Source organism: Rhinopithecus roxellana, chromosome 11 (assembly GCF_007565055.1).
Source record: "Rhinopithecus roxellana isolate Shanxi Qingling chromosome 11, ASM756505v1, whole genome shotgun sequence".
Taxonomy (NCBI): Eukaryota; Metazoa; Chordata; class Mammalia; order Primates; family Cercopithecidae; genus Rhinopithecus; species Rhinopithecus roxellana.
The window spans coordinates 127,412,709-127,425,301 of record NC_044559.1 but is presented as its reverse complement, the minus strand read 5'-3'; the positions used below and the strand labels follow the sequence as shown (position 1 = coordinate 127,425,301).

General features: G+C 32.2%; 2 protein-coding genes across 2 annotated transcripts in view; both read left to right on the top strand.

Moving 5' to 3' along the window:
* Positions 1-8,380, top strand: part of LOC115900326 (ankyrin repeat domain-containing protein 30B-like) — a 37,565-nt gene extending 29,185 nt beyond the window's left edge. Inside the window, exons 14-16 of the mRNA XM_030940176.1 lie at positions 2,474-2,546; positions 6,039-6,129; positions 8,325-8,380. Coding sequence (XP_030796036.1) covers positions 2,474-2,546; positions 6,039-6,129; positions 8,325-8,380 — 220 coding nt within the window. The remainder of the gene's footprint in view (positions 1-2,473; positions 2,547-6,038; positions 6,130-8,324) is intronic.
* Positions 6,043-12,593, top strand: part of LOC104659358 (ankyrin repeat domain-containing protein 30A-like) — a 51,792-nt gene continuing 45,241 nt past the window's right edge. Inside the window, exons 1-3 of the mRNA XM_030940050.1 lie at positions 6,043-6,129; positions 8,325-8,353; positions 8,452-8,524. The gene's annotated coding sequence lies outside the window, so the exon portion shown is untranslated. The remainder of the gene's footprint in view (positions 6,130-8,324; positions 8,354-8,451; positions 8,525-12,593) is intronic.

Genomic DNA, 12,593 nt, shown 5'->3' with positions numbered 1-12,593 from the left:
AACTCTTTTTAGAGATTTCCCTTAGAACACTGGTTAATCCAAGACTTTGTTATAACATGTTTAACAGTTAAAGTGGTAACCAGTTCCTTGTTTTTATCATCAAAGTTTTTAGAGCAGGTCTTACTTAGCTGTGACCACAAGGCATAGGTTTTTATTTCATAAGGAAGACAAGGTAAATCCTATAGATGAATTATTTTACTTTTAGTGGAGAATATCTATATATAGATATATTAATAATATTTAGAGGCTATATCTTATAGGATTCTCTATTTACTGACTTCTTAGTTTAGTTTTTCTTCAAAGCAGTACCCTGCCTAGTTGCATGCACTCTTCATTTTTTTTCTAGAGTCTTTTCTCTTCTTCTATGAATTATTTATAATCATTTCCTGATTACTTTCTTCTCTCATTTCCTTGGTGTTCTTTTCTTCTGTATTTTTTTTCCTTTCTGACAGTCCCATTTTTCTATAGTTAAAATGAAAGCACATGGAATTTTAGGATTTTAAAGACTCTTGGAGACTAATCAAAATACTTTCAATGTAAACCTGTATTTAATATCCTGCAAAAATAGTTGTTCAGATGGAGAGTCTGAAACTCAAAGTGACTTATTTAAATATAGGAGGTAGCAGAAGTAATATTTACACTCATTTCAAAGCCCATTACTCTTGTTTTTATATCTTCATGTAAGTGAGTGTTTGAATAATAGACAGGAAAGGGAACGGATCTAATTAAACAAATGGAAAATGATAAGAATGGAATTAGCTGGAGAATCCAGTAGAAGTAGATAAGAATGGAATTATCAGGGAAAGGTCAAATTTGAAGCAAAACAATCCCAGGATTGGTAGGAGTAAGGGTTTTACCAAAGAGATCGGAATATTGGATCTTATGACAAGTTTGGTGAAGACAAATTAGAGGAACAAAAACACAGATGACATTGGGAGTTATGTAGAAAGGCATACTAAAATAGGGTTCAAAAGAAGTCCTGAATAGGTTGCTGCTTTTTTGCTTGTTTAATTGGAGGAATGGACAAACTTCAAGCTTTCTACTGAAAGATCTAAAAAAAAAAAAAAAAAAAAAAAAAGAGCCAGTGGGAAAAGTCTCCACAATCAGATAGAAATGTCCTATTCTGTTCTTTCACCCCAAATTTCACAGGAGTGGCTTAAAGCCCCTCGAGTGCTAGGGGATTGAAGGTTGCTGAATTACATAGATCTGTGGCTCAAGGCAGGTGTCCCCTCCCCTTTGCCTCTTTTTCCAGGCCTCTGATGTCCTTCCCATGTACATGTAAAACGGGGGTAAGATTGACAGTCAAATAAGTCATGGAGCTTCTGCTGGGTTTTTGGTAACATGCTTATGCTGGAGGTGAATGACTGACTGAGACTCCATTTAGTTGTTTTTCAGGAACAGGTAAATACAGAGCTTCTTGGTTGGTCATTGAGTTTATCTTTTCAGTAATCTGTGCTTTGATGAGCAGAATATTTAAAGATCGGAGACTGCCATGAAGTCCTGCAGAAGAAAGATCTGGAAGTGGGGGAAATTTTCACTATATATAGTGACTTCCACTTCCAGATCTTTCTCTCTGTGTATGTATAGTACTTAGAGAAATCCAACTATCAGGACTCAGTTTTTCTAGCAGACTCTCTCCTTGGGTATAAGTACCTATGAAGATTTTTAAGGCTTTGCTAGTTTATGTAGACCTGAACTAGGAAGGACAAGTATAAAATCAGTAGTTAGATTTTATTATTTTTAATGTTTCAATTTTTGTGAGAAAAATATTCCCAATAACAAATATACATTTGTGATTTGACATTTGTAGGTTCAATTTTTCAACATTTCAAATATTTCAGGGGACTCTCTGTAGTGTTTTAGGGTGAAGGGAAGCAACAGGGCCTTTTTTTTCCTTTTGCCTTTCTTTTTTTTTTTTTTTTTTGTCTTTTTTTAAAAGGCTCTGTCGGGCCTTTTAAAGTGGTTTCTATGCTTAAAAACAAAGAATGTCATTTTCCAGTGACACAGATTAGTCTTTGAATCAGAGATAGACAATGGATAAGGGCAAGGTAACTGTATCTTTCTTCCTTATTTTAGGTTATCAAGTTTGTTCCAGTTTAGATATCAAAAGTTAAGTCAGTCATTAAGTACATTTTCAGTTCATCATAGAGGACAGTTCATGAGCACGAATTAGACTCAGGGTATGCCAATTATATTGACAGTCGCTATTTTTTGTAAAACTAAGAGGGAGTGTTCATTGAATGTTATAGGTTAGGGAGGTAGAGTCAAAAATAGGTAAATAAAATCTTGTTTAAAAACAGAGGGCATATTTTAATTATACCAAGAAATATGATTTAATATATCGAGGACTGATCTTTCCCCAGATTTTGTTTTTTGTTCTCATTTTTTTGGAGTGAACACCAAGATATGAACTAGCAGATTTCCTTTTTAAATATATGAGTTTACTCATTTTTATTGTATCTTTTTTCTCTAGTCTTTTTGGCAAACTGACTACCGAAACTTCACAGTCTCCAAAAGTTGAGGAAGACTTTAATCTTGCTACCAAGGTAAAATAGTCCCTTGTTAAGTTGATTTTCTCAGTTGGAATCTAGTTCTGTATAGTATTTACTTTTCATGTTTAGCAGTGGTGTATCATTATTTCATGTTGGTAATATAAAGTTGGTCAGATGAAAACATTTTATAGAAATATGAGTTGTTGATTGAAACAGTTTTTTTTTTTTTTTTTTTTTTTTTTTTTACTTCAGTAAATAACAAATGATTGGTAAATACTTTCAGGGTGTGAGGCCCAGTAAATGGAATGGGCTGGAGAATACACAGTGACAGGAACGTTATGTTAGAAAAAACTTTTCCACAATAGAGAATGCATAAAATCTGGTAAAGGTTTATTTGCATAAGTAAACTTACTGTGACTTTTAAAATTATTCTATTGTAACTTTAAAAAAAAACCTCATGCTTAAATTTATCTTTAAAGGATCCAGTTACTTACTATAGTAATCAAAGAATCTCTCTGATAAAGTTCAGTTCCAAAACTGCCACATAGCATATAGGTTTTTTTGGCAGATATTAGTTTGATTTCATGTAGTTTTTAGGAGAGAGCTTTTTCTAGGTTTCTCTTCCTGGTTTTTTAGTAAGACCAAAATAATATTAGAAATTGTGAAAATTTATTTGGGCATGGTGGTGCATGCCTGTGGTTCCAGCTACCAAAGAGGCTGATGCAGGAGGATTGCTTGAGCCCAAGAGTTTGAGACCAGTGTGGGCAACATAGCGAGACCTTATCCCTAATTTTAAAAATAATGGTAGAAATTTAGAAATGTAAATTCTCTTTCTCAGAATCTGTATTATTAAGGCATGCCAGTGTGTTTTCTAAATTATTTCATTAAAAGTATACTTTAAATTCTTCAACTAAATGAAGAATGCAGGTTTTACCCCAAGTAAATGACCAGTTCTGGAAGCAGAGACTCTTAATAAGCATATGGTAAGATTTTAATTTCAGAGTATTTAAATTGCAGTTTTTAAATATATTGTTCAAAGATCTTTGCTCCCATTTGAAAATTTTAAATTTCAGAAGATTTTGTATTTAGGTATTTAAATAATCATTTTGAAGCTCTTGCATCACTATGAGGTGCTGCAGGTTAGAAAACACTTGTGTGCATCCTAGTGTACCCAGAATACAGTCTGGCCTGTAAAAAGCATTTTAAGAGGTTTTCAATGTGAATAAATAAGCAGACAAATGAATTTTTATGTAATGGAATATTATAAGTAAGATAATATGCATAATATAGCTTATAATTAGATCTAATGCATTTCTAAAATATGGCTTAAATTTACATTTTAGTATTTAGAATGCATAAATTCACATGCATTATCTTGAGAAAATATGTCTTAAATAAGAAGAACAATAAATCAGAGATATGTAGTAAATAGGAAAGAAGTTTACACTATGTTTTCTAGTATCCTCCAATGGAGTTTAGATTAAAAAAGTTTTAATATATTTTAGCCCCAACTCATGGTTTTGTTTGTTTGTTTGTTTGAGATGGAGTCTTGCTCTGTCATGCAGATTCAAGTGCAGTGGCGCGATCTCGACTTACTGCAACCTCCGCCTTCTTGGTTCAAGCAGTTCTCCTACCTCAGCCTCCCGTGTAGCTGGGACAGCAGGCACATGGCACCACGCCCAGCTAATTTTTGTATTTTTAGTAGAGACAGGGTGATGGCCTCGATCTCTTGACCTCATGATCCAATCTCCTTGGCCTCCCAAAGTCCTGGGATTACAGGCGTGAACCACTGCTCCCAGCCGAAACTCATGTTCTATTAAGCATATCTTTTCAAGGAGTATATTATTTTAAAATTCTGATTACCAATACTTTCTTTAGGTGAAAAGTTTATGAAACATTCCTTTTTAAATTTTTTCTCTCTCTGTAGTAAGAATGTTCTCGCTTTTAGGTATTGGCTGAAGATCATGTTTAACTAATTATCTTATTATATAATATTAAAATTAAAATCTTTCTTACACAGGTATTAACAAAATAACTAACTGCATTGTAAATACTGATCAGCAATATTATTACCAAAAGTCTGTGTTTTGTGTATTTCATCACATGTCTTGTATAGTAGCTGTTTTTCCTTTTCTTTCATGACTGAAGCTCATACCTGATTGACTGATCATGTCTTTTGTTTGTTTCTCCCTCCTCCTTCACCTTTTTAAAAATGATTTACCCCAGACATTTTTCTCACAGAATGCATTTCTTCAGTGTCTGCTTTTGAGGGCATCTCTGTCTCAATTGTTAGCATATTTATTTACAGGTTTCTATTTAGTTGCTATGTATGATTTTCATTAATCAATCACATCCCCTCATCCATGATTTATTCTTTTTTTCTGTTTCGTGGAAGAATCAGAATTTATACAATTATTTATACTTAACATTTTGCCACACGGAATAGGAACAACCTATACCATTTCAACGCAAACCCAGTTAAATAAGGTACTATTAGAAACTAAACTCTCACATTTTTGCACACAAGAGGTAATTAATACAACTGTAAATTGTGAAGAGATATTTCAAAATATAACATGTAATTTTTAAATTTTAATTATTTCTATAATATAAGATATTTATAAGATATATAAGATATTTCTATAATACAAAAATGTAAGAGTACATTTTTGTCCTAGATTATTTTGGTTAAAAAATAATCTAATGGATACCACCATGTTTGTATAATAATAAATTAGATGAACGGAATGATAGGAATTAATTCATTGAAGAAGGGTAAGATAAACATAGAGATTACATGAGACAGGATGAGACAGATTCTTATAAAAACACAGCAAAAATTGTGGATTAAATGAGAGCAGGAACTCTCTAGAATAAAAGATAGGATATAAATTATTTAAAATAAAAATTAAGAAAACATAGCCAGCTAATAAAATATAGCTCAGGTGTCCTTGAGTGACTTATAGCAGATTTTAACAAAAAGCTGACAGAAAATATAAGGATGAGTATAGGTAAGAGCAATTTGTTGTACACTTTGAAATACCTAGTAGGGAATAATTTAAATGTTTCTAACATAAAGGAAAAATAAATACTTAAGGTGATTAATACCTCAATTATTCTGATTTGATTATGCGAATGTATTAAATGATAACATATACCCACAAAACAAGTACATTTATAGTGTGTCAACAAAATTTATAAACAAAGAACAAAAATTTAATTTTGGTGTTTCTTGCCTGTAATCCCAGTATTTTGGGAGGGCGAGGTGGGCGGATCACTTGAAGTCAGGAGTCTGAGACCAGCCTAACCGACATGGTGAAACCCTGTCTCTATTACAAATACAAAAATTTAGCCAGGTGTGGTGGCTCATGCCTGTAGTCCCAGCTACTCGGGACACTGAGGCAGGAGAATCACTTGGTCTTGGGAACCGGAGTTTGCAGTGAGCCAAGATCATGCCACTGGGCAACCCTGTGAGGCTTCATCTCAGAAAAACAAAATAAAAAAATAGTAAAAAATGAAATTATTTATTAATATTATCTTTAACAGATTATCTCTGTGAATGATACACAGAATTATGTGTGTTTACCTGAGGCTACAGATCAAAAAGAAATAAAGACAATATATGGCAAAATAGAAGGTAAGAACCATTTTTTATTTAAAACATCTTTTGACCAAATGTTTGTCTCAAAGCGTGAGGACTGGTATGCTCTGACAACCAAAGAAAATTATTTTTTAAATGCGTAGCATGGAAGAACAAAAGGAGTGAAAGTTATATGTCATCTCAGGTGTTGGCAACAGATTATACTGAGAGTACCAACAAAAGAGCTGAATCATTAGTTTAAATTCAGTTTACTCTAAGACCTGAGGAAAGGAGTAAAAGAGGGAATGAAGACTGAGGAAGACAGAGAGTACAGGGAGTATATGAAGGAACAAGAAGCAAGTTTACATAATGGAGAATGGTAAAATAAAATAATTCTTGAAAGAAAGATAGAGCATGGTTAGAAAGCTGGGAAGAATATAAAGTGACCTTCCATTACCAAAATCTACCAGAGAGTTACAGCAAACATGTTGTCACTCTTGTCTTTCTTACTGGAGGGAAGGCATTAGGGATAGAAGCACCTGACCATGGAGAGTTGTGTTTTATCAGCAATATGTGAATATAAGTATATTGGCACAGCCATGCGTGTATATAATTTCTCATATATACTCAGTATAGATCAGAAGTTTTCACACTTTAGAAAATCAGCTGAATACCTTGTTAACAATGTACGCGGTGATTCAGCAGACTTTGGATTCTGGCATTTTTAATAAGTTCTCAAGTGATCCTGTTGCTGGTGGTCCTTGGACCTCACTCTTAAGTAGCAAGGGAACAGCTTTTCCTTTGGAAAAATCTGGAAGAAGGGCAGTTGGATAGAAGGTCAAGACATAACAGGGTCAAAGGAAAGCGTTATATTGCTTTTATTTCTGAGTATGTTTCTGGCCATAGGGGAAAAAAGAGGTAAAGAAATAGTAATTTCAGATGTCAGATACTACCCTAATCAAAGAGAAAGAAAGTTTTGGGAAAATTGATTTTAAAAGATGTTGAATGGGAATAATCAAGACCACAGATGTGGACTAAGAAATTTTGGCTAAGAAAGAGGGATTGTGAGGCATGAAATGGGGCAAGAAAGAAGATAGCGAGGCAACTTTGGAGTTTCTGAAAAGGAAATTTGAGTGAATTCACTTCAGATGCATTTACAATATTTGCACTCCAGCAGATTAGATTGTGGGTACTCCAGAGACTACCGGAAGCAGGAGGATTACTAGAATTGGAGTAAACCATGGTGACTCATTAGTTTTCTCTATTACTATCAGGCAAAAAATGTTTATATTTTATTGATATTAGCTATTCAAATGAGAGATATTTGAATCTAAGAGCATTAGCTTTATTTTTAATGAAGCAAATTGTTTTGGTGAAATTGTTGTTCTATAAAAATCCATTAGACACTTACCATAATAAACAAAGCAGAGTAATTTTTAGAAACAAATTACTGAATTTATTACTTGAATTCTAAAATTGTCTTTTTAAGTAAATATTGTCCTGATTTAAACATACAAAATGTTATTTGTATGTAATAACTATGTTATCATAAATTTTCAAATAAATGTCAACATTGAAAGCAAAATTTTAATGAGTTTTGTATATATTTTTTGCATGAGTGAATCAAGAAAATTTCTGAGGATGAACTAGAGGCATATGATTACACTTGCATGGATATGGAAAACAATGAATATTTTATTTAGTATTATCCCCTAAGTAAATATCCAAGCTGATCAATTTGTAACACATTCAGTGATGAGATGCCAGTTCTGCATTCTGCTGAACTCTCATCATAATGGTGTACCGTCTCAATTGTACGACAAATTAAAGAACGTGATGAATGTAATGATATAAATTATTCCAATGTATTTCATTAAATATATGGTATAGGATTCTATATTCAGCTTTGATATTTATTTTTTCAGGGTCATGATTTGCTCCTCTGATCAAAGGTCATTTCTCTTTTCATCCCTCAGCATATGCATATTAATATCAACACATTTTGCATGCACAACACATTCTCACTTTTGAAATCTGAAGTGCATGTTTGTTGAAGCCTAGATTCCTAGTTTCTTCAGGGTATTTCTGTCATGTGAGTGTCCTAAAGAAACAAACCAAAAGAAAAGCCCTAAACCTAAAGGAATCATTCTCAAAGCTGAGCACGAGGACTTAGATACTATCATTGGATTCATTTGTGGTTGGTTTTGTCATATTTACCTATGACTGATAATAAATCTCTTTTGCTTTTTTAGAGTCTCCTGAAAAGCCTTCTGACTTTGAGGTATTGAGTTTTGTAATTTTATCTTGAATCATTTATTAACCACGTATTTTGTGAAGTATACATTCGTTATTAATAATTTTTCTTCCAAACCCATTTAGCCTGCCATTGAAATACAAAACTCTGTCCCAAATAAAAGCTTAGAATGGAAGAATAAACAAACATTGAGAGCAGGTAAATTTTACAGTTCAAGTATATTAAAATGAATATTTCAATAGTTGATATATTAATAGTCTCATCTCCCCAATGTTTATTTTTCAAATATTATGGAAATATTTGAGGTAGTAATGTCAATAATGGTATCCACATTTGAAAAACTGATTACTTATAAGAACGCAAATTTTACTTAGTTTTTGTAAAAGGTAGCTTTAATTTCAGGTGTTTCTACTTTTGTGTCCTGATACTGTAATGTTTTGTATTGGGAATGTCTGTATGACTTAAAGATTCAATAAGCTGAATTTTTAAACTCTAATATTTTTTCTGTTCAAAAATTGATTCAAATTCTACCCTTCACTGCAGGGAAAGCTTCACTTTTTGACATGCCAACTGTGTTTTAGCATTGGTTACCTCATGGGCATGTAGTCATTTGAAGCATCCTAAGGAACTCAGTTATTCTGGTTAGCTTACTCTGTGTGTGTGTGTGTGTGTGTGTGTGTGTGTGTGTGTGTGTGTGTATGTGTGTTTGTGGTGTGCACGTTTGTGCCTATGTGCATGTGTATGTGTGTTTGTGTGTGGTACCCTTCATTTTTAAAAAATGGGAGAAGTAAGTCCCAGCTACTCAGGAGGCTGAGGCAGAAGAATGGCGTGAACCCGGGAGGCAGAGCTTGCAATGAGCCAAGATGGTGCCACTGCACTCCAGCCTGGGCAACAGAGTGAGACTCCGTCTCAAAAAAATAAAAATAAATAAATAAATAAATAAATAATAATAATAAATGGGAGAAGTAATAATTTCCTCATGATGATTTTGGTAAAAGTGTGATTCTGAAGCATTTGGCTTTAGTGTCTTTTCATTGTTCAGAGGTAAACAATTGTTTAAACTAGTTTCTTAAAAATTATTCTGTGCATGCTTAAACATTACACAACATATGTGCATGGTCATAGATAATGTGTAGAATTTGTTTTCAACTTCTAATATGTAAATAATTGTACATTGTGTGTAATTTTCTGTAACATTCTTTGATCAGCATTGTATTGTTAAATCCATCCATAATGGGCAGAACTAGCTCTGCGTTTGTTTATATTAGGTTCTTTATGGAATTCCATTATATAACTGCACAACTAATTAAAGCTTGTTTATGCAAAAAACAAATACATGAAAATAAAAACAAATGCAGATTTCAGTCTTCATTTAAGTTGGTTTTATCTGCTGATTTTTGATATATTAGAAACTAAAACTAAAATATTTCAAGTATCGCTATGCACAATCATCTACTTTAATAAAAATGAAAGCTGTGACCTATGGATCATTAAAGCTATGTTTACTAATGTGTAGGCATTTATTTAATTTTTTTTAATGGAAACATTAGGTTACTTAAAACAATTATTTTTATATAGATTTCTAATGTTTCTCTAAGGCATCGCAAGGTGATTCTGAAGATATTGATTTAAGACTGTCTCAAAATATTTAAAGCAGTTTTTAAATTTAATGTATATGCAATAAAAGTTTTTTAAGCTTATTTATTACACATACACAACATATACTGTCATGCATGTTGAAACTTGAAATTGTTAGACAGTTTGTTAACATGAAATTTTGTATTTCTCAAGAGTCTTATTTATTGATAATTTCATTTGAACAACTAATAGAGATTGCTGAGTCAAACTAAGTAATGCTAAAAAATAGAAAAAAATAAAAGATAACATATAATTAGAGTTATCTCATTACATTTCAAGCACAAGAAATACTGTTTCTGGGAAGAAGAACACATTACTGCCTTTTTGAAGAAATAATTTGTACAAGTTAGCCAAATTTCTATTTTTTTTAATTCTAATGAATAAAAAGTTCGCTTTTAAATATTTTAGTTTGCAATTCTATTAGATTGACCATAAAAGTGGCAGGAATAATCTGAAAAAAGTATGTACAGGTTGAATAAGAAAGACCACAGATTCATGAAAAAAATAGATTTGTATACACTTTTAAAATATATCGTAATGAATGTTCTCATGAATATATCTATGATTAATATTTTATAGATAATATGTTCACATTAAAACCAGGACAAGAAACATATGCAGAATCACATTGGAGTTCTAAGGTATTGTGTAATTTTGTTTTCATTATTTAAATATAAATATTGATTGATGTTGAAACTTTAGAGACTTTGACTTTTTTGTCTTACCTCTGCATATTGCCCTTCAGCAATTTCTGATATTTTTCAGAACATACTAAACAGTTATTATTTGCTAAGTAGATTATTGCTTCATAGTGCAATTCCACTTATTTTCAGGATTAAATTTAGAAGATACTGTAGTATAGTGTAAAAATATGGCTTAGAAATTCTAGGAGTTTATTTGGATTCTGAATCTACATTTGTCTAAAAACTGAGGAATTTCAGTTCAGGGGTCCACCTCTAGGCAAATTTATGATTCTCTGGTATATCTGGATTCAGAGGAAAAAGGTAAAACTTGTTTTGCATACCTTGGAACTTGAGAAGATAATGCTTGGGACTTGAAAGTATTAATATATTTGGATTGTACAGCATAGAGCTTAAGGAATATTTTAGGCAAAGGAAGAGCAAGAAAAATAGGAAACCTGAGAAACTATAATAAAAACAATTTGGTTGAATAGTGTTTTAAAGAATAAACATTATTTTCACAAATAGAACTCTTTGAGTTCTGTTGTGGCAGCCATGCTTTCAACCACATAAATATCTGTATTCTGAGATCACAGCTATGTAAAGAGATGGAAAGGGCCTCACTGGTTGTTAGAAGTAGCTGCTTTGTAGTAGTAAAAATCATGAGTAGAAGTCAAAAAACCAGTCAGTATTCTGGTTCTGTTACTTACTAGTTATGTAACCTTGGAGAAAATTATTTCGTGTATTCAAATGTCAGTGGCCTTGTTCGTTGAATTAGTGCTAATATCTACCTCTTAGTTATTTTCAATTGAGCAATGTTGTAATAAAAGTAAAAATATTTTGTAAACTGAAAAATGTGTATACAAATGTAAGATAATGATGACAGTGGTATTCAGTGACGTAATAAATATTGAGGGTACTTTTTTAAAACATGATGGCAGTATTGTCAGAAAAATATTGGGGAAATAACAACAGACATGTGGATTTCTAGTCTAGTGTAAGGGTATGTTAAGTATCAGCAGGCTACTACTACTGTTTTCTAAACTTGCTAGGAATTTAGCAAGTTAGACCTCTCTGATGAGATTTTAAATGCTTTGACTATTAGTAATGTTCTTACTGAATAACAAAAGTGTGCTAAGCAGTGAGACCTGAACACACAGGATGAGGACTTATGTTAAAGTGGTAGAAATAGAAAAAAAGTTAACAACACCCTTAAGTAAATATAAGTGATCTCTATATAAAGACAGGTAGTGTTAGGTTAGAGAAAATTGAAGAAGTTTACAGTTAGGATGGGAATGGGAGTGGCAGTCAAATTCTGTAGTTAAAGATTTCTTTGAGACTGCCAGTCAAGCTCCCATAACAAGCATGAGAGATAGGATGACATGTGAAAGTATAAGTGAAAGACATTTGGAGCGGATAAAAACAACAGATCACATTTGTTTATAATTTTTCTGTTAATATCCTGGAAAGACTAAGAAGCAGAAAGTGGGGTAAACATCATCATCATCATTTTCATTATTGTAAGGTGTAGAAAAGTTTTCAAATGTGTTCCTGGCATATAATAAATAAATGCTTTATGAATAAACATTCTTATATTTTTATGAAGGGCTTGCTATACTTTTCTGAAATTATGTCTTAATTGAGATCAAGTTACATACTCTATCTAATATTGGTTTCCTTTCATTTAAACATAATAGAATATGTTTCTTCTTTTAAGTTTCATTCATGTATTTCTTCTGTAATCAAAAATTTTCTCAAAAATATTTGATTATTTCAAATTCTTGTCTACCTAAATAAAGAAGCTTCTACAATATTCTGTCTCATACTCTGTAGGTTCTCTTCCTTTCAAGTGTCTTATTTTAACCATGAACAATAAGATCACTTGGACTCGGGAAGGGGAACATCACACACCGGGGCCTATTATGGGGAGGGGGAAGGGGGGAGGAATT